At 43.7% G+C, this 21,787-nt stretch overlaps 1 protein-coding gene across 2 annotated transcripts in view; it reads left to right on the forward strand.

The window, feature by feature from the left end:
• The window catches only part of gpc5a (glypican 5a), a 948,795-nt gene that overhangs the window by 95,628 nt on the left and 831,380 nt on the right, over window positions 1–21,787 (forward strand). For both annotated transcript variants that reach the window (XM_063048513.1, XM_063048514.1), the window contains exon 3: window positions 13,547–14,241. In XM_063048513.1, the coding sequence (XP_062904583.1) occupies window positions 13,547–14,241 (695 nt within the window). The remainder of the gene's footprint in view (window positions 1–13,546; window positions 14,242–21,787) is intronic.

Below are 21,787 nucleotides of genomic sequence, written 5' to 3' on the forward strand. Positions count from 1 at the left end.
GTGAGTCGACTGGGGTGATATACTGCATCCGGTGCTCCCGATGTGGCCTTCTATATATCTGCGAGACCTGACACAGACTGGGAGACTGCTTTGCTGAACACCTACGCTCTGTCCGCCAGAGAAAGCAGGATCTCCCAGTGGCCACACATTTTAATTCCACATCCCATTCCCATTCTGACATGTCTATCCACGGCCTCCTCTACTGTAAAGATGAAGCCACACTCAGGTTGGAGGATAAACACCTTATATTCCGTCTGGGTAGCCTCCAACCTGATGGCATGAACATCGACTTCTCCAACTTCCGCTAATGCCCCACCTCCCCCTCGTACCCCATCCGCTATTTATTTTTATACACACATTCTTTCTCTCACTCTCTTTTTTCTCCCTCTGTCCCCCTCACTATACCCCTTGCTCATCCCCTGGGTTCCCCCCCCCCCACCTTGTCTTTCTCCCCGGACCTCCTGTCCCATGATCCTCTCATATCCCCTTTGCCAATCACCTGTCCAGCTCTTGGCTCCATCCCTCCCCCTCCTGTCTTCTCCTATCATTTTGGATCTCCCCCTCCCCCTCCCACTTTCAAATCTCTTACTAACTCTTCCTTCAGTTAGTCCTGACGAAGGGTCTCGGCCTGAAACGTCGACTGTATCTCTTCCTAGAGATGCTGCCTGGCCTGCTGCGTTCACCAGCAACTTTGATGTGTGTTGCTTGAATTTCCAGCATCTGCAGAATTCCTGTTGTTAGAGCTTTTAAAACAAAATTATGTTGATTTATTTACTTCCCTCTCTCACAAGTTCATTGAGAGTGAATTTTATTCTGTATTTCAAATAGTTGACTTGTGATTTGTGAATTCTGTCAGGGTGAATTTCTGTAACCCATAACATGAGCGTTATCTACATCTGCAAAAATGACTTTCTTCAAATGTCTACATTTCTTTCATCTGCAGAGCCCTGTCAAAGTGAATCATGTTCTTTAGTCAAAAATGCTTACCCAAGCCAAAGTGCTTGTGACTTGATGACCTGATGATTGAGAGTGCCAGGTCCTTTTATTCTTGACTGGTTAATTATTGTCCATGATTGAATTCTCTCCACTGTGGGTATATCTTGCCTGTTACTTTCAGTTTTTGTAAGACAGAATGTTTTATGGTAGAACATGACTTGTGTGTCTGCCTTTTGATGAGTGAGTATCGGAGTGAATGAATGTAGCGGATGGGGAAATGTGTGTGGTTTGAATGAGTAGGGGATGGGGAATGGGATAAAATTGTGCAATGGGCTCATCTTAACATATGGAGTGAGATCAGTGTAATTGTTATAATATTGTTCAGCTATTCTGAATGTACAGTTCTTTGAGGTTTTCGTCATAAGTACCTGTCAGACAGAGGTGGCTTTCATTCCAGAGGGCTTTCATGCTCCATGCCTGTCATACATGACTTCATTCCTACTGTATGTGTGAACTTGCCATTATACAGATTCATCCGGTTAAAATGAACACTGAAGGAAGCTATTGTTTTAAACACTCTAGTGCCATTCCTTGGATAGCTTTCATAGTTCAATACCACAGCCCACTTCCCACTCCATAGCACTAATCAGACCTTGGACCAATTGCTCCCTTTCTCCAACGGGCTCTACCAATACCTGTGAAGAAGATCTACAAAAAGATCTTGCCGATGATGGGCTGGGTTCAGACCGTGCCCTTCTGCAACGTCAGTGGCAGATAGTTTCCTGTAGGTCCTGATGTCTGAAAGACAGTGGTAGGAAAGGAGAGGCTGTATGTTGCCAGCGGCAGAAATACTACCATTAGTTAAATCTGTTAGCATGTCACATTAACCATTGATATGTAGCATGACTAGGAAGATGGAGGACAGCCGTTTGCTCAAGAGAAGCGTATCCATAAACCTCAAAGGGTAAAGGCTTGCAGACAGATGGCATCTTGCTGCTGATGAATGCCATCTCATTGTGACTGAACAGTAGTACTGGATCTGGGGTAGCAGAGGTCAATTCACTGTGAGGCTACATAGAGGTGTCCTCTCCCTCTGCATCCATGTATGCTTTTACTTGACCCAATAGAAACTTTGTGACACTATTGTTCCTGAATCCTTACAGAGAATTGAATGTCATCTCTCAAATAGAAATGAAGCTACCCTGGCTCTGCACAACTGCTTCCTGAGAGAATTGGAAGATGTACTGCTCTGTCAATATACCTTGTTACAGGTTTCCCCCGCCATCCGAAGGTAGAGCGTTCCTATGAAACGGTTCGTAAGCCGGAATGTCGTAAAGCAAAGAAACAATTACCATTTATTTATTTGGGAAAAATTTGTGAGCGTTCGCAGACCCAAAAAATAACCTACCAAATCATGTCAAATAACACATTAAACCTAAAATAACAGTAACATAGTAAAAGCAGAAATGATATGATAAATACACCGCCTATATAATGTAGAAGTACTTCTCTACAATCATTGCCGCACTGTTCTCCGTAGCGAAAATCTCATGCAAGCACTCTCAGCAGAAAATTTCACGCAAAGCACTCTCGGCAGAAACACTCTTTCCAGTAACCTTTAAGCTATGAAGCTGCCAAATCATACCAAGTAACACATAAAAATACACAGCTTATGTAAAGTAGGAATAATGTATCACTTACGGGAATTGGGAAGACAGCGCCGAGCACACTGATGATGGTGTGTTAAGCTGAGTCGTCGGAGGTTGGGGTGGTGCAGTGGTCCCCACCCTCTGGGCAGTGAACCGATACCGATCCACGGAGAATGCAGTGGTTGCCGGGACGCACCCAGCGCATCTTTAAGAAAAAAGCTGAAATAAACAAGCTAATTAATTAGGTGCCGCCCGGCACGTAAATGTCGGCCCAGATCAGAGGCGATGCAGTCAGCAATTAGTTAATTAGCTTGTTTATTTCGGCTTTTTTCTTAAAGATGCTACCGCTGCATTCTCTGCGGATCGGTATCTGTCCGCGGCCTGGGGGTTGGGGTGGTGGGACACTGGAGTGTCATCTCATCGTCTGTTTCCATCAGGGCAGGCAGGTCATCTTCTTCACGTTCAGTTCCTGGACGACTTCACTTTCGGTCCGTTCGCTACTGCATTTGGTTTCGTTTGTTATCCTTTCCTCTTCCAATTGCATCAGCTCTTCATCTATCAGTTCTTGGTCATGCGATGCCAAAACCTCTTCAACATCATCTTCATCAACTTCCACAAGCCAAACTCACTTTGTCCTTGCTTTGTTCACCATGATCGAAATGCTTAATTATGTCTAATTTTACCCGAAGTGTAACATCTTTTAGGCTTTCCGATACCTTAGAACTCATATTGCTAACGGCTGCTCACAGGCACGTGTTTAAGCAATGCTGGTGAGAATGCCGTTCCGAATCCGGGGGAGAGTGGCTACTCGGGGCGCGCGCTGCCTTTTTTCACTGCTTTTTTTCGTAACAGTGAAAACACCTTCTGTTAGCGAAAACAGGTAACTAATGTAGGTCTTTCGTAACAGTGAGTTTTCGTAAAGTGAACGTTCGAAAAACGGGGGACACCTGTACTTCTTCAAAGAATTCAATCAAACAGTTCAGATAACATCTGCCTTGATAAAGCCACATTGGCCATCTCTGATTAGTCCCTGCTTGTCCAAGTGATCATTCATTTTTTTCCTCAGATTTTTCCAGAATCTTCCCAATCATTAATTTCACTCATAGGTCAATAGTTACATGGCTTTTCCCTGCTGTCCCATAGCTCCAGCAACTTGGATTCAGTTGTTGGTGTGAAGTTTGCATGTTCTTCCTGGATGTTCCAGTTCCATCCCACATCTCAAAGACTTGCTGATTGTTGGGTGAGTTGCCCCTCTTGCAGGTGGTAAGAAAACTGAAAAAGATTGATGGTGCGAGAATACTGAGGAAAGGAGGGTGAGGATAAGTTCTTCTTATTGATGGGTTCAATGGATTAAATTTTTGTTTCCACATAATAAATCATATTTTACTTCTGTAAGGGGGTTTCGACTTTTATGTTGCTGTGGAGGCTAATTAAAATGGCGTCTTTGTTATGTTAATGTGGGGAATGCAGCTTTGTTGTGTTAAACGCTGAGAAAGTTTGCGTTAGCAGCTTGTTTTGGTTTAGAGGGTGATAAGAGAGTGCTATTAACCAATTGGGATAGTTGTTATGGTTTTGGTGTATTTGAAGATACTGTATGCGTGGGGTTTTGGGGCAGAAGGCGGGAGAGCGAGACAGAGGATGGACCAGGTGCTGTGATGTCCGCTAACGGGGTCAGACCCCGAGAGGGGCATTCGGCGAGGAGAGGAGACGGAGACGGACTCATGTGGAGTGTCTGGTTGACCACCATTGTTGGTCCCAGGCAGCCGGTCGAGATGGTCCGAGGGGTCACAGGGTGAAGAAGAAGGTCCTTGAGCTTCAACTGTTTTGTGTGCGAAGAGATTGAACTTTGATAAGTGTGGCGCCTTTTATTTTCCTCTTATATTTTATTCTCTCTTACTTATATTGTTCCAGTAATATCTATAAACTGTAAATCATTTAATCGTATCTGGTGTATTGTCTGTTATTTGGGCGGTGTGGGGTACATCACGCAGCATCCACACAAACTAACTATCCAGTATGGAGGGGCCGAGGCTGTTTCCCTAGACGACAGCGAGCCGAGCGACCCTGAGGGTGGTCGGGGGGGCTACATTGTGCGGGCTTTGTCCGGGATTGGATCTATTGGTATGCTGTGTGGGTGCCTTGTTTAAATCTGTAATGTGTGTCTCTGTGCATTATTTGCTGGTTATTGCTGTATGTGTTGTGGGTGCGGTCTTTGTTCGAGTTCAGGCTGGCATTGACGAGTTGGAGGTGGCACTCGAGGCTGTCCATACGATTGGGAGAGAGAGGAAAGAGTGGTCTGATTTGGAGGTAGGGTCTGCGAATAAATGTTCTCGCTCTGGCAGGCTCCGCCTGGCACTTGGGATAGTGTCCACCCCAAGAGGGGCGGTGATGTGCGAGACATGGGTGGAGCGGATCTCTCAGTTGTTAAATGAGTGACAGTGCTCGGTTGAGGGAGAGTGACAGGGATTGGTTGAAAGTTTAAGTAGGCGGGCTGGTGACAGTGTTAGAGCTGTCAGGTTCACTTACACCGTAGTGACAGCTGTCAGTTATTTGAAAGAGGGGGGAAAGTTTTCAGTGTGTCTTCTCTGGCTAGGAGGGCAGCTAAATTGCTTGCAATGCCAGGGGGATCATTTCAGGGGATCAGCCCCTCCTTCAGTTGTTCGGCTGATCAGAGAGGGATCGAGAAACTTAGTGGAGGCCCAGTGGGGGAACGGCTTGGGGTCTCTGGGGAAGCACGTTCCCAGCAATGTACCAATGTACTTCCGAAAGGAGAAGGCCCTATTCCTGAAGGCTTAGAGGGACCACGCCCCAGCGTGTAGTTATGGATAGAGGGAAGCGATGCTAAAGCCATCCTCGACCCCGGGGCGCAGGTGAAGTTGTTGTACAGTTCGTTTTACAACCGGTGTCTGAAGCATTTATCCTTGACAACTGCAAGGGCACCGGAGACTTTGGGTACCAGTGCCCGTAGTTATCCAGAAGATGATGATTGGTTAATGACCCTGGAGGTCATGGAGGCATTTTCTGGGCACCCAGCGTGTCGAGTTGCTTCTGAGGGCGTGTGTAGCAGCCTTGAGCCAGAACCAAATTTAAACGAGACCCAGCGGTGGTACGGCCTGGGGAAAGTAGCTGAGGGTGAGACCCTCTTAGTAGATGCTCCGAACTACCTCGAGGGAGGGGAGTTGACCGCTAAAGACACCTCAGTGAGAGAGAGGTCATGGCAATTGGATCCTAGCGGCGTGGAAAATGAAGGCAGCTTGTGTGTGGATTATGCAATGTGGTTTAATGTGCTGCATTTGAGGGGTGGATGTTGCCAGATCCTGAGGAGTGCAGCTGTTGAGCTGAAGATGGCCGTTACTAGTTCCCTAGGATTCTTCCGATCGGAAAAGATGCCCAAGAGCATATCCGGAGCTCCTTCATCCTTCCCGCGGGGCATGAGGAAGACCATGGGGGAAGTGAAGGTGTGTGGAGTTTTGACGTATGTGGATGACCGCCTAGAGCTTGGATTTGCCTGGGGGGACTATGAGGCGAGGCGAGTGGCTGAGCCCGGGCGACCGAAGGGAAGTGTCAAATGTGGAGGAGTTTTTGGCCGGAGGAGTTTGGTGCAATGTGAGAAAAATGACCCGACATACCAGTTGAACTTCCTGGTGTTGGGACAGACGGTGGTGGACCGGGGGATGGAAACCCAGGCCTTCAATTTGAATGAGACACAGGGAAGCGAGGGGATTTGCACCACACTGCGGTCATGTACTGATGAATTCATCCAGCGAGAAGAAACAATAACCCACCTTCGAAGGGATCAGCAGAAACTCAAGACGTCCATTCAGAACAGATTGGAAGACTTACAAGTTGGGGAAGATCAAGGAAGTGTTCTGACTAAGATCAACAGAAAACTGACAGCCCAGGGAGGGGAGTTTGACTACACACCTGAGGAGGTGAAGAAATGGAGGACAGATCTCGGAAAAGGGAGGCGGACGCTTGAAAGGAACCTGAAGGTGACTATCGCAAGTTTAAATGAAGTGGAAAAACTGAAAGTTGACCTGGAAGTCGTCCTCAGGAAGAAACAACTGAAGGCTGAACATCCTTTAACTGCTGCTTTTCAGGTCAGGGTGGAAGAAGCTGGTGGGGTAACTGCGTCCCAGATTGAGGTGACCATGAACCCTGAGTCAGAACTACTGAGGCTGTGGCGAGAGTTGAAGGAGTCCCCGAAGAAGCTGACGTCGCGACTGCAGGAGGCTGAAGGGGTAGCCCCGGCTAAATGTTTCAGTTTGGAGAAACTCGGACAGCAGCTACCGATCGAGGGAATGAGGACCGATACGGATTCGAAGGATGATGTGCTGCACATGTGGTACATGCTGCCTTTCGCTAACTTCCCCGTGATTGAGGAAGAGACCTTTGGCCCTTCTCCCACTGAGTCAGGTGTAGTGGGGAGGGTTAGCTGTGGGCTGTCTGAGTTGTGGCGGGATCGGGAAGGAGGAGAGGCGAGGCCCCGGACACAGGACAAGGGGCTCCGAGCTGTAGTGGTGGCCTGAGTGAGAGAGGAGTTGGCAAGCAGGCCCGAGGTATCCCTAGTAGTGTCTGAGCCTTTTGGGTTTAGATGAGGGGGTACGGAGGTCTCGGAGGGTTAAGAAGCTCCCAGATAGGTTGGCCTATGTTGCGCCCGTGGGACAGGAGTAAGGTCCACTGTTTGGGGAGCACTGTCACTGTGTGTATCTGTGTATGGGTGTGTTGTGTGTCTGCAGGACTGGTTGGTGAGTTATTTAGAAGTCATGAGGACATGACTTTATTTGGTGGGGGGAGAATGTAAGGGGGTTTCGACTTTTATGTTATTGCGGAGGCTAAATAAAATGGCGTCTTTGTTATGTTAATGTAGGGAATGCGGCTTTGTTGTGCTAAACGCTGAGAAAGTTTGCGCTAGCAGCTTGTTTTGGTTTAGAGGGTGATAAGAGGGTGCTATTAACCAATTGGGATAGTTGTTATAGTTTTGGTGTATTTGAAGATACTGTATGCGCGGGGTTTTGGGGCAGAAGGCGGGAGAGCAAGACAGAGGATGGACCAGGTGCTGTGATGTCTGCTAACGGGGTCAGACCCCGAGAGGGGCGTTCGGCGAGGAGAGGAGACGGAGATGGACTCGTGTGGAGCGTCTGGTCGGCCACCGTTGTTGGTCCCAGGCGGCCGGTCGAGGTGGTCCGAGGGGTCGCAGGGTGAAGAAGAAGGTCCTTGAGCTCCACCTGTTTTGTGCACAAAGAGATTGAACTTTGATAATTGTGGCGCCTTTTATTTTCCTTTTATATTTTATTCTCTCAATTATATATTTCCAGTAATATCTATAAACTGTATATCATTTAATTGCATCTGGTGTATTGTCTGTTATTTGGGCGGGGTGGGGTATGTCACACAGCATCCACACAAACGAATTATCCAGTTTGGCGGGGCCGAGGCTGTTTCCCTAGACGACAGCGAGCCGAGCGACCCTGAGGATGGCCAGGAGGTGCTACACTTCTCTGCATTTTATCGCTCCTTTGGTTTCTGAGAGTGTCATACCCAGTGGGGTGGGGGCGAGTTGTGGGGATAAGCTCCCACTACCCATTAAATGTTCGCAATGACCTGTCTCAAATAGCTTCTGACATTTCAAGTCCAGCTTCTGGCCTTCATATGTGGCTTAGTTATTAAGTCTGGCAGAATTGTTTCGACTGATAGGAGAAGGGCAAAGAAGGGTGATTGGCACCTTAAAGCCAGTCCCTGGTTGGCGACTCATCCAGGAGAAGGTAAACTCTGTTCTGAAACCTCCGCTGCCTTGTAGCTATGCCCATTCATGGAGGAAGCTTTGGAAGTAAACCCTGTGGGAAAATCCAGAGCTGGGAGTCCCTAAGACAGTTCTATGTTGAGTTCAATGTTGACTAGCAGCTCTTGTTGGTGCCAAACTGCATTAGTCTCTGCCGTTCCTCTGGATTCATCACCTATATGGAGAAGGGGAGCCTGCAACATGGGTGACAGCTCACTCGACATATCGTACTGCCTTGGCTTGTGTACGGGCTTGCATATTGACTGACGCAGACAGCTGGAACGCAACATCCATGGTCTACCTTGGCCAATGATGGGCCTTACCTCTCTTTTCTTGAACTCAGCTTATCTTTTAACTTTATTGTCAATGAAACACTTTTGGAATGTATTGCAGGGAATTTGCACAAGCATATTCCTGCAGTGATAAATTGATAAAGATCGGATGTTGCAATACCATGATAATTGAATGATCAATTTTGACCAGAGCAATTCCCAGACTTCAGTACAGTGCAGTCAATCTTTCTTGTCTGTATGAGAGAGCTGATAAAGGCTCGGACCAACAACTCATCTGAATAACAATATCGGTGTATCCTCATTTATGGCTGTACCTGGATATAGTACTGTTTTTTTTTCTGCTTACATTTCTGGGATGGGGCTTATCAGTATTGTTCCCTCATGCAGCGGGAAGGTGCCATGAAAATGTAGAATGTTCTTAAAGTATTAGAAGAAAAGTTTGATTTGATAATACCAAACAATTCAAGTTCTCTTTTCTAGCTCATTACAGGTGTCCCCCGCTTTACGAAAGTTCACTTTACACTACTTCGCTTTTACGAAAGACCTACATTAGTACCTGTTTTCGCTAACCGAAAGAAATCCGAAGAGGATTTTCGCTTTTACGAGAAAAGGCGCCTGCTTTAAACTTGTGTTTACCCCAAAAAAGACTACCATGACCATGAACCCTTGCGCGAGCAGGTGTGTGCACATGTGTGTATGTGCCGCTTTCTTTTCTACAAATTGGTTTTTGGCTAAATCTTCCCGATTCTGGTAAGTGAAACTACACTGTACATACATTATTTCTACTTTATATAGAAAAAAGGGACCCGCTTTAAACTTGTGTTTACCCCGAGAAAGACTACCATGACTGTGAAGCCTTGCGCGGGCAGGTGTGTGCGCATGCATGTATATGCCCTTTTTTAGGTTTTATGTGCTATTTGGTATGATTTGGTAGGTTATTTTTTGGGTCTGAGAACACTCAAAGATTTTTCCCATATAAATTAATGGTAAGTGCTTCTTTGCTTTATGCTATTTCGGCTTACGAAAGGTTTCATAGGAACGCTCTACTTTCGGATAGCAGGGGAAACCTGTACAAGACAAGCACAAATGTCTGTTGTACCTCAATCCACATCTACATCCATGATACTTCTCATGCTCTTGATTTCTTCAACAACTTTCAGTTTCCTGGCATTTTCACTGTGAAAGTCCAGACCCTATGCACTTCTATCCCCAATTAGGAGGGCCTTAAAGCTGTCTGCTTTTATCTAGACAACAGACCCACCAGTTCCCCTTCACCACCATCCTCCTCCATCTGGCAGAATTGACCCTCACACTCAGCAATTTCTCTTTTGGCTCCTCCCACTTTCTCCAAGCCCAAAGTGTAGCCAAGGGCACTAGCTATGCCTGCCTTTTTGTTAGCTATGTGGAGCAGTCCATGTTCCTATGCTTTTCTTGGTAATGCTCCCCAACTACTTCTGCACTACGTTGGCAATTGCATTGGTGCAGCTTCATGCACCAATGCTAGGATTGTTAATTCCATCAACTTTGCCTACAACTTCTACCCTGCCCTTAAATTCACTTGGTCCACCTCTGACAAACTTCCTCCCCTTTCTTGATCTCTCTATCTCCTTCTCTGGAGACGGACTGTCTACTGATATCTTTTATAAACCCACTGACTTACACAGTTTTCTTACGTAAACCTCTTCCTACCATGTCAGTTATAAAAGTGCCTTTCCCTTTTCCCAGTTCCTCCTTCTTCGCTACATCTGTTCCTAGGATGTGGCTTTTCTTTCCAGAGCATCTTGGATGTCATTCTCCTTCAAAGAACAGGGTTTCACTTCTCCTACAAATGAGGCTATCCTCATCCATATCTTCTCCATTTCCCAGATATCCATCCTCAACATCACTTCCTGCCACCTTAACAGGGATTGAGATCCTCTTGTCCTTACCTACCACCCCACGAAACTTCACATCCAGCACATTATTCTTCACAACTTCCACTATCTTCAATGGGATCCTACTACCAAACACATCTTTACACCCCCACCCCCCATTCTCTGCTTTCTGCAGGGATTGCTTCCTCCATGACTCTATTTGTCCCTCCCCACTGATCTCCTTCCTGGCACTTAACTCTGCAAGTGGCACAAGTGCTACAGCTGTTCATTCACCTCCTCCATCACTACCATTTAAGGCCACAAACAGTCCTTCTAGGTGAGGTATCTGGTGTTCCTGGTGCCACCTCCCCTGCATTGGTGAGACCCGACATTGATTGGAGACTGCTTTGTTGAGCACTGTTGCTCATCCACAGCAGGGAGGGTTTTCCCAGTGGCTAAACATTTTAATTCCACTCCCTATTCATATTCAGACACATCAGTCTATGGCAGCCTCTACTGCCATGATGTAGCCGCTCTCAGGCTGGAGAAGCAACAGCTCTTATTCCTCCAACTTGATCATTGATTTCTATAACTTTCGGTAATTTCTATCCCCTTCCCCTTCTCGCTTTTTCCAATCCCCATTAACTTTCTTTACCTCTTCTCTTCTCCTTACCTGCCTATCACCTCACTCTGGTGCCCCTCCTTCTTCACATTCTTCCATGGTCCACTGTCCATTCCTATCATATTCCAGCTTCTGTTCTTCCTACCTACCACATCCCAGGTTTTCACATTTTTCTCCTCCTTCATCCACCTACATTTCCTCTCCTTCGTCCACCTATATTTCCCCTCATCTGGCTTCACCTATCTCCTTTCAGTTTGTATTCCTTCCCCTCCCCTATCTGTAGTTTTTAAGCTCTGTAGCCAAGCAAATGTACCTTTTACTAAATAAACATTCTACTCTTGCCTGATTTTATGATCATTCTACTAGATGGGTGGGAAAACTTTTCTGAGGAAAGGAGGGGAGGCTCAAATATTTGAGTAATGGGACTTTCCCTTGGCATTGGGGGGAAATCTAGTGTTTGATATATAGAAAAATCATGTTACTGACAGTTTAAGAAATTGAACCTTTGCATAGCCTGAGGACTGTGGAATCAATACTCAAGAAGGCACAGTATTTAATGCTGCAAAAGGACCTGATTTAATCTTCAGCAATTACTGGTTGGTCAAGATGATGCCAAGATGCAATATCCATCAATGTTGTGGCTCAGTTGTATTTTTGAGTCCATAGGGATGGATTTGGGGATAGTGCCGGGAGTTAGGGTTCAGCACGAGGGATTGGGGGAGTTTGAGGCTAGGGGCAGTAAATGAGAAATTTTGGCAGGAGTTCGAATTCAGGATGAAGCGTTCTGCAGTTGAACGTCAGCGTTCCCAGAAGTTATTTGGCAGGTGCTGAGGAGACCAGCTATCCTGAAGTCAAAGACAAATTCTAGCTCGTAGGTCTATATGGGTGGCCTGTCACAGGTGCAGGTGGGAAACACGAGGGTCGGTGTCAAGGAGTCAAGGCCCAAAGGTCAACATGGTGTAGTCCAAAGATCATCCTGGTGTAGTCCAAGGGTCATTCCGTGGTTAGATGCAGTCCGAATAGCAAAGCTGAAGGGTGAAGTGCAAAGCATGGTGACTGAAGATAGAATCTTGAAGGTCCAAGGCTGAAGGTGGAGGTCCAAGGAGTCTCAAGGGCCCAGGTCACTGGGGTGGAAAATCTGTGAGAGTTAGGAAGGCAAGGCCCGAAGGTCAGATCCATGATTGGCAAGTCCTGGAGTCAAGTCCTAAGTTGGAGGCTCGATGTCTGAGAATTCAGGGACAGGTACTGGAGAACTGAAGGTGGCCTGTATGAGTGCGAGGGATGGGAAAGGGGCTTCCTTTTCTGCTGCTGCTGGTGGTGTTGTTATGCAGAATATTGTGGGCAAGTTATGTTAGTGCTGGAATTTGTGGCAACATTCCATACTGTACCCAGCACATTCTTGGATGTGTTGGCTTTTAACGTAAATGAAACATTTCACTGCATGTTTTGACGTACATGTGATAAATAAATCTAAATCATATGGATCAGTATTCTAATATCTACAGAAAGAGAGATGGTGAGTGAATTTAAAAAAAAAAGATGATCAAATGCTTGTGAATCTGGTTTCTTCTTTGAGTAAAAGTTAGTTTAAAAGCAAAATTATTGCTTTCTTCCTTATTAGGTAGTCCCTTTGTTGACTGATTTCTACTCCAGCTCTGTGGATTCAGGAGTAGCTGTTGAAGCCAAAGAGGAGTCCAAAGACTGTACTTTAGGAAACACTTAATGGGATGTTGAGTGGGTCGAGACATTGACTGTACTCTTTTCCATAGTTGCTGCCTGGTCTGCTGAGTTCCTCCATCATTTTGTGTGTGTTGCTTGGATTTCTAGCATCTGCAGATTTTCTCTGTTTGTGATAACACTACCTCAGTATTTATTTTTCCTCTCTTTCTGCACTAAATTTAATATTTTTGTATATACTTATTGCAATTTACAGTTTTTATTGTGTATTGTATTGCTACTGTAAAACAACAAATTTCATGACATATGCCAGTGATATTAAACTTGATTCTGAAAGTATAGTTAGAGTCTCAGTGCAGGGACGTTGGGACCTGGGGGGAGGTTGCTGATGATGGTTTGCTTATCCTGACTGTGGTTTGGAGGATTTTGCAAACAGCACTGGTACAATTTTTACAGTGATTTGAGGTGCCTGCTGCAGGTTTTTGAAGAATACTTAAAGGTGGGGATATCAGCTGCCGGGTAGATCAGGAACTTAGTGCTGCATTTAAGGTCTTGAAGTTGTGTCAGAGCATTTGGATGTGATGTTAAATTCCATCATGGATGCCTGCTTTTGCTAAGAGGTGGCTTCCAAGTTATGGAAAATGGTCTATATTTTCCAAGTGATGAAGAAATGTATGACTTCTGTATTAGAATACAAAAACATTAGAATACTGATTTATCTGTTTTTATTGCAGAAGCATTTCAGAATATAATTCAGCAAGCTGAGGACAACACCAAGATACTGCTGAGAACTACATATCGAAAATTGACCCCACAAATGGCTGCACTAGTTCAAGAGCTCTTCGCCGATGTTGCACTCTTCATTTTTGGCTCAGAGAAAAATGTTGGTGAATTTGTGAACAGATTTTTTGACAACCTCTTTCCACTGGTCTATAATCATCTAATCAAACCAGGCCTTAGTAACGTGTCTCCAGATTTTACAACGTGTATTCGAATGGTAAGGAAGGACCTCAACCCATTTGGCTATTTCCCAAAATTAATTTCAAGTCAAATGTCAAAATCTTTAACAGCTGGGCATATGTTCTTGCAAGCCTTAAATTTAGGAATTGAAATAATTAACACAACTGATCACTTGCACTATACCAAAGAGTGCAGCAGGGCTTTGCTGAAGATGCAGTACTGTTCCCATTGCCAAGGCTGGACTAATCATAAGCCATGCATGGGATATTGCCTGAATGTAATTAGAGGATGCCTTGCTAATATGGCAGAAATTGATCCTCACTGGCGGGAATACATTAGATCACTTGAAGAACTATCAAGCGGAATACTGGAAACATATGATTTAGAACAAATTTTACTGAATCTCCATTCGTTAGTGAATGATGCAATAATGAGTGCACAGATCAATGGATCAAAGTTGTCAGCAATGGTGAGTTCCTGATTAAATATTCATTTTTATTTGTGACCATAAACAAAAATGCATATAGCTAATTGTTATGGAGTTACATGAAAAATATTATGTCACTACATCCCAAAGATTCTATACTTTCTGAAGAACCAGGTGAAATCGAAAATCCCTAAGTGAAGAAAGTGAAGGAGTGGTATATGGTAGGTGTCATCTTTCCCTTTGTCTGTATGGTTGCTCGTTCTCAGTACACCATTCATTTTTATCACTGTGACATGTATTTAGGCTCATCAAATTCATAAACTAGCTAGTTTGAGAATTTTCAAACCAATCTTATTATCTGCTTGATATTCATATACAATTAGGAGTGATACTTGACAAAACTTTGTACTTATGTTCTCATTGTAATGGGATGAAGAAATGTTTTCCTTGTTGGGATGCAGTGTTTTACAAGGACTGAATTTATTAAGTACACTGTTCAGGGATTTTCTTTTCCCCAAGCACTGTAAAAGATTTCTTAATGGAGGTCAGTGGATTTGTGGCCTTGGCAGACAATATAGACTATTTTAATCAAAGGTGAGAGTAATTAAAAACACACAGAGGTAGATTAATTTTTACATTTCACTGTAGAGAAAAAATTGACATAAAGGTTATTCACTAAGCTGGAAAGATGTTTTTGTTTGCAGTGCTATCTTTTATAACTAGTTTTCTACAGTGCAATATTTCTGTCTATGTATTACCATGAGATATTGTCCATTCCTTTAGTAATGGTTCATCCAATTTAGCATTAACACAAAAACTAAAATGTAGAGACACAAGATTCTGCAGATGCTGGAAATCTCGAGCAACACACAAACTGCTGGAGGAACTCAGCAAGTCAGGCAGCATCTATGGACGGGAATAAATAGTTGACGATTCAGTTGAGATCGTCCATCATCCTTGGATCCATCGTACATAGCTTTGGAGGCCTTTGTGAAGGAGACAAAAAGTAGTAGATATCTTGTGCTCTCGAGAAGCTAGAATTCCCTGCAAGTACATGTACTGAATGAAGTGGAAGCAAGAGCCAAGGAGATCAAGGCTACAAGAAGAGCTTCCTGAACCAGGGTGCGTTGTCACAAGAATTTCACCAATTTGACCCAAGTAGTAAAGCTCAATCGATAAATCCTATTCTGCATATGGAAAGAGCAGTAAACATATTTTAATAGATGTAGCAAAGTTGTGAAAAAAAGATGATAGTTTGGAGGTAAATTCCTAAACTTGTTTGTACCCCCATTACTAAATTGCAGTGTGATTTACAAAGGAGAAGGGAATTTAAATGTAAATCATTAATAGATTAATGGGAGGTATTCAAGGAGGATATTGTAGAAACTCAGACTGAATATGTTTCTGGTGTGAGAAAACGGAATGTCCAAATAAAAAACCCCGAGGAATTGAACATAGGTGATGAAATAAACTCAGAAAAGGGAAGCTGATGCAGATAATGAGTGCTCAAGAGTCCAGAAACAATTGGGGAGCAAAAAAGAGATATGAGTGAAATTAATTATGAAATTAGGAATTCAAATAGATTAAATGAACAAATATCAGCAGGTAAAATTAAAGGAAAGCCAGAGATTTTCTACAGATACCTGTGACAAAAGAGGATAGCAAATAAAAGATGATTTTGAAACTAAAACTCTTAACTGTGTATGGAGGTGAAAGTAGTGGATGTAGTTCTAAATAAAGCCAATGCTTCCTCTGAAGAGGAAAATAATAGAGTCTTGTAGGTAGAGTTGAGGTGAGGAAGGCAAATGCAAAATTCATTTCAAGAGAAATTTAAGAGCAGGGATGTGATGCTGAGGCTTCCTAAGGCACTGGAGAGGCCTCATCTTGAGTATTGTGAACAGTTTTGGGCTCCCCATCTAAGAAAAGATGGGCTGGATTTGGACAGGGTTCACAAGAGGTTCACAAGGATGATTCCAACAATGGAAGGGTGATCATGTGGGGAACATTTGATGGCTCTGGGTCTGTACTTGCTGGAATTTAGAAGGATTAGGGGGGATCTCATTGAAATCTTTTGAATGTTGAAAGGCCTAGACAGAGTAGTTGTGGAAAGGATCAGCCATGATTGAATGGTGGAGCAGACTTGATGGGCCAAATGGCCTAATGCTGCTCTTATGTCCTATGATCTTTAAGGAGAAAGGATGTGAAGTATTAAAGCACAATTTATTAAAAAATTATGTAATGCATTGGAAACCCTGCAATGAATGTCATCTTAGAGTCTGGACCCGGGCTTTGTACAGAACTTGAAACTTACTTTTCCAACTTGGATGTGATGGATAACTCGATTCACATGTTCACATTTGCAACAGTGGGCTGCATCTGATTGTTTATGATTCAGTAGCACTTGACATGGAAGCAGCGGCCTCTGAGGTGCGTGAAAGTCAGATTCCATCATTTAAGGCTAGCTGAATGCCATGTCATGGTATCAGAGTAGGGAAGAGGGATTTCAGAGAATTTAGGCTGTCTATCCATCATTGCATTGTTCGGACAGTCCTGAGAGAGAAAAGTTCAGTCCTGGTCCTGAATAGTGTGACTCTGGGACAACTCTGTTTTTCTTCCATTCGTCGTTGTGGCTATCCCTCAAGGTCAAGGATGATGGTCTTTGTTCTGTTGTTCTACTTATGGGCTCTCAAGTGGCTTATGAGTCCAATCTTCGCTTTGAAAGTTCTTCCGCATTCAGGACAGGTAGTTCCAGATGGCAGATCGGGCTTTGGTTGTTGCTGCCTCTCTTTCTATTTTCTTCTCTTTTCTTCTAATTCTGCACATCTGTTGGCTTCGAAAGTTGCTGTTCCTTCTCAGACGATGGCTTGCCAGAGTTTCCTGTCCTTGGGATTAGTTTCCCAATTGTTGATGTTGATGTTACATTCACCTACTGAAGAAATCCTTCAAGGCCTTTCAGTAGGTCAGTGGAAGGAAAACAGCCAATTAAGCTTGGCCTTAAAAGGAGTACAAAGGGTATGGGGTCCTGCAAGTGGTGGAATAACTGCATCAAATGTCCAGGAGCCAGTTTCTATAATTGAGCTAGAAAGGTTGTTAGGACAAATGCAATCAAACACATGGGGGCACATTAAAAAGATGTAGCTGATCTGCTGATTCCAAATTTTAGTATCCAAAAAAATTCACATACAGGAACTGAAATATGAGATTTAGGTTGACAGTACTTATGCTCCCATCCCAGTGAAAATCTCATCTCAGCTACTTAGCTCTAGGGGCATATGCAATTTCTCACTGAAACCCTTCAGTGTTCCGCAAAGTCATGCTGTAGTCCTTGAGATAGCTTTGAAGCAGTGGGGCAGGCAAGTTGAGGAAAGTGTTTCTTTTTTTGCAGGCAACTTAACATGTTTCAATTTATATATTTGTTCCAAATTTGATGTTGTTTTGTCTGATGCTGGGCAGTGGGAAGATCACTGAGTGTGTGTATGTGGTTAAGATTGGGGTTGAGATTACCTGTGTCCCACCTGAATTAGTTCTTTTTAAGAAATCCAGCAGAAAATTGCAATGTAGCTTGCAATTTCAATTTCATCTCTTCCTCCTGTGACTCCTCTTTGTAGTCTTGTGTCTCAGTTTTTCTCTTGATAACAGGTGCCCAAACCTGATCCCTCTCAATGGTAGTGTTAAATAATGACACAGATTTTAAATCTGCTCACCTGATTAATACAGGCTCCTGTAGATAGATGCAGGTCAAAATTATTGGTTCAGTATGCCACTGGTCTGTCTAGTCAGATTTGTTGTGGCAACATGGTGCCCATTGTTTGCATGCTGCTCATTTCTATATCGGTTTTGCAGACGACTCATAAAGCAATTGTGGATGGCCCTTGTCATCCACCTTTAATTAGCCACATTAGAGAAATACAGCTGGAATAACAGATATTATCAGAATGAACACATCATTACTTGTATTAAATGCTGGGCTCTTAACTGCATGATGTGCTGGTCCAGTCAGACATGCTATTGCCCCTGAAGGAGTGCAGTCCCTTTCGTTTTGATACATAGCACAGTTAACATAAGGCACATATGGACTAACAGGCTGTACCATATGGAAGCTCACAAATATTTGTGTATACTCCATCTGCCTCCCTTTGGCAGGAGGGGATAAATTTCAGAGTTCAAAGTAAATTCATTGAAGGACATATATGTCACCAAATACAATCCTGAGGTTCATTCTCTTGTAGGCATACTAAATAAATTCTTAATAGAATTGATGAAAGACCATTTGTCTTCTGTTCAACCAATGTGCAAAAGACAATAAACTGTGCAAATACAAAAGGAAAGGAAAAATAATAATAAATAAATAAGCAATAAATATTGAGAACATGAGATGAAGAGTCTTTGAAAGTGGGTTCTAAGTTTGGGAACATTTCAGTGATGGGGCACGTGAAGTTGAGTGAAGGTATATCCTTTGGTTCAAGAGCCTGGTGGTTGAGAGGTAATCGCCGTTCCTGAATCTAGTGGTGTGAGGCCTGAGGTGGTGGTGTGAGGCCTGAAGCTCCTGCACCACCTTCCTGATGGCAGCAGCAAAAAGGGAGCATGTCCTGGGTGGTGCAGGTCCCTGATGATGTATGCTGCTTTCCTGCAACAACGCTTTGTACAGAAATGCTCAATGGAAACAGAGGGGCAACTACAGAATTCCTTCAAGGCAGTGGACTAGACCATGTTCAAGGACTTTTTTTTTCGATTATGAAGACATGCAGTCCTCTTTTATTGTCATTTAGTGATGCATGCATTAAGAAATGATACAATATTTCTTCCGGTGTGATATCACAAAAACACAGGACAGACCAAGAATGAAAAAAACTAACAAAACCACATAATTATAACATATAGTTACAACAGTGCAACAATACCATTACTTGCTGAAGAAGTCCATGAGCACAGTAAAAATTCAAAGTCTCTCAAATGTCCCACATCTCACGCAGATGGAGAGAAGGAAGAAAAACTCTCCCTGCCATACCCGACCACGGTCCGACTTTGAGTCATCCGAAAACTTCGAGCTCTGATCAGCTCTCTGACACTGAGTACTGAGCACCAACTCTGTCCGAACTATTCGACCTCCTTCTCCGTCGCCAAAAGCAGGTAAGACTGGGGATTTTGAGGCCTTCCCTCTGAAAGATTCCAGACCGCGCAGTAACAACAGCAGCGAACGAGCTTGTCTGTGGATCTGGATTAATGTACTCTGGTTGTCGTGGACTTTATTAAAACAGTTGTAGACAAGTGTGAACCCACAAAATCATTCAGAGTCTTTCCCCAACCTGAAGCCCTGGATGATCTATGTCAGTGGTCCCCCACCACCGGGGACCCCTGATCTGTGAGGTCTACTGAGAAATCAGAGGCATTGAAATTTGTTGTCCAGAAACTTACAAGGTTAGGTCTTCAGAAAGCACCTCGTGGGCAAAGTGGCAATTCCTGACTGAACTAGTATCAATGAAAAATGCTCAAAAGTTGTGGCAGGGATTGAATACTATTACTTCTTATAAGGTTAATTCAAGCGACTTGGGCAACATCAGGGCTTCACTTCCAGATGAGCAGATGAGCTCAGTACCTTTTATTCTCCCTTTGACCACAAAATATGGAGGATTCTTCACAAACTCCTACAGCCTCTGATGATCCTGTGATTTCAGTCTCTGAGGACAATGTGCAAGCAGCCTTCTGGAGGGTGAACCCACGGAAAGCATCTGACCCAGATGGGGTACCTGGCCAAGTACTAAAGACCTCTGCTAATCAACTGGCTAGAGTGTACTGAGATCTTTAGCCTCTCACTTTGGTAGCCTAAGGTACCCATCTGCTTCAAGCAGGCATCAGTTATACAGGTGCCTAAGAAAAACCTGGTAACCCACCTTAATGACTGTTGTGCAGTAGCAGTTACTTGCACAGTGATGAAGTGTTTTGAGAGGATGGTGGTAAAACACATCAACTGCAGCCTGAGAAATGACTTGAATCCACTCTAATTTGCCCACTGGAACAACAGGTCCACAGTAGATATCATTTCATTGGCTCTTCACTCAACCATGGGACATCTGGACAGAAAAGATACATTAACCAGGATGCATTTAATCAACTACAGATCAGCATTCAATACTATAATCCCCTCAAAACTTCATTAAGCTTCAAGACTTTGGCCTCAATAACTCCTTGTGCAATTGGATTCTTGATTTCCTTTCTTGCAGACTCCTGTCACTTAGGATAGGCAACATCATCTTGTTCATGATCTGTATCAGCACAGGTGTACCACAAGGTTGCATGCTTTGCCTCCTGCTCTACTCGTTTTACACTTACGACTGTGTGGCTAAGCACAGCTCCAATGTGATATTCAAGTTTGCTGACAACACCACTGTTACAGGCTGAATCAAAGGTGGCAATGAATCAGCATAAAAGAGGGAGATGGAAAATCTGGCTGAGTGGTGCCATAACAATAACCTCTTACTAAATGTCAGCATAACCAAAGAACTAGTTATTGACTTCAAGAGGAGGAAACCAGAGGTCCATGAGCCAGTTCTCATTGGAGGATTAGGGGTGAAGGTGGTCAGCAACTTTAAATTCCTCAGTGTTATTGTCTCAGAGGACCTATCCTGGGTCCAGCACATAAGTTATTATGACAGTGCCTCTACTTCTTTAGGAGTTTGCAAAGAATTGGCATGACATCTAAAACCTTGACAAACTTCTCTGGTTGTGCAGTGAAGCATTCATTGACTGGCTGAATCACAGCCTGGTATGGAAACACGAATGCCCTTGAACAGAAAATCCTACAAAAAGTAATGGATACAGCCCAGTCCATCCTGGGTAATCCCTCCTCGCCATTGAGCATATCTAAAAAGGAATAAAGTGAAGAAATTTGTTTATGATAAGAGAGTATCAGCGACCTGATTAAGCAACTGTGACCTTCTTGCCAACAATGCCTGCTTTTCTTCATATCCAGATCTTCTTTCACAGGCACTGGTAAAATGTCTTTCTGGCAGTGGTTGGAACCGTTGACAGATTTCAGTGAGGATCTCCTTTCTGAAACAGAAGACTGTGGTCAACATTCAGGTTCATGTTGTGAAATTATTTCCAAAACACTAACTTTTCTCAAACCTTCAATCTCTAATATTTTATCAGCTCTTTCTAAAAGAAGTTTAGCTCTTTTGCTGCTTCATTGCCAAATTCTAAGGGAAAGACCCCCTAGTACTTAATGTTTCTGGTAATAACTGGATTATGCTGATGCTTTAGAGTCAGCAGAAGGTCCTTCAATTGGAATTGGAGCAAAATTAAGTAACTAACTTAAAAAGCACTATTTGCTGGGATTGGAAGTCACTTCATGGTACTTAATACAAATGTAGTTCTCTGAGATAAATGGAACATAAATGGCTAGAACATAAAACTGCAAAATCTCAATACTAGTAGTAAATGTTAGAGAAAATCAGATTGATCTGCCTGCTTCTGCTGGATATTAACTGCCTGCATCAAAATATTCTGCAGCATGTCTTATTTAAAATCTATGCTCTGATGGCATTGGCACCATTTTTTGATGCCTGTTGTATTCACAGTGTCCAGTGTT

This window comes from Mobula hypostoma, chromosome 5 (assembly GCF_963921235.1).
Source record: "Mobula hypostoma chromosome 5, sMobHyp1.1, whole genome shotgun sequence".
Classification (NCBI taxonomy): Eukaryota; Metazoa; Chordata; class Chondrichthyes; order Myliobatiformes; family Myliobatidae; genus Mobula; species Mobula hypostoma.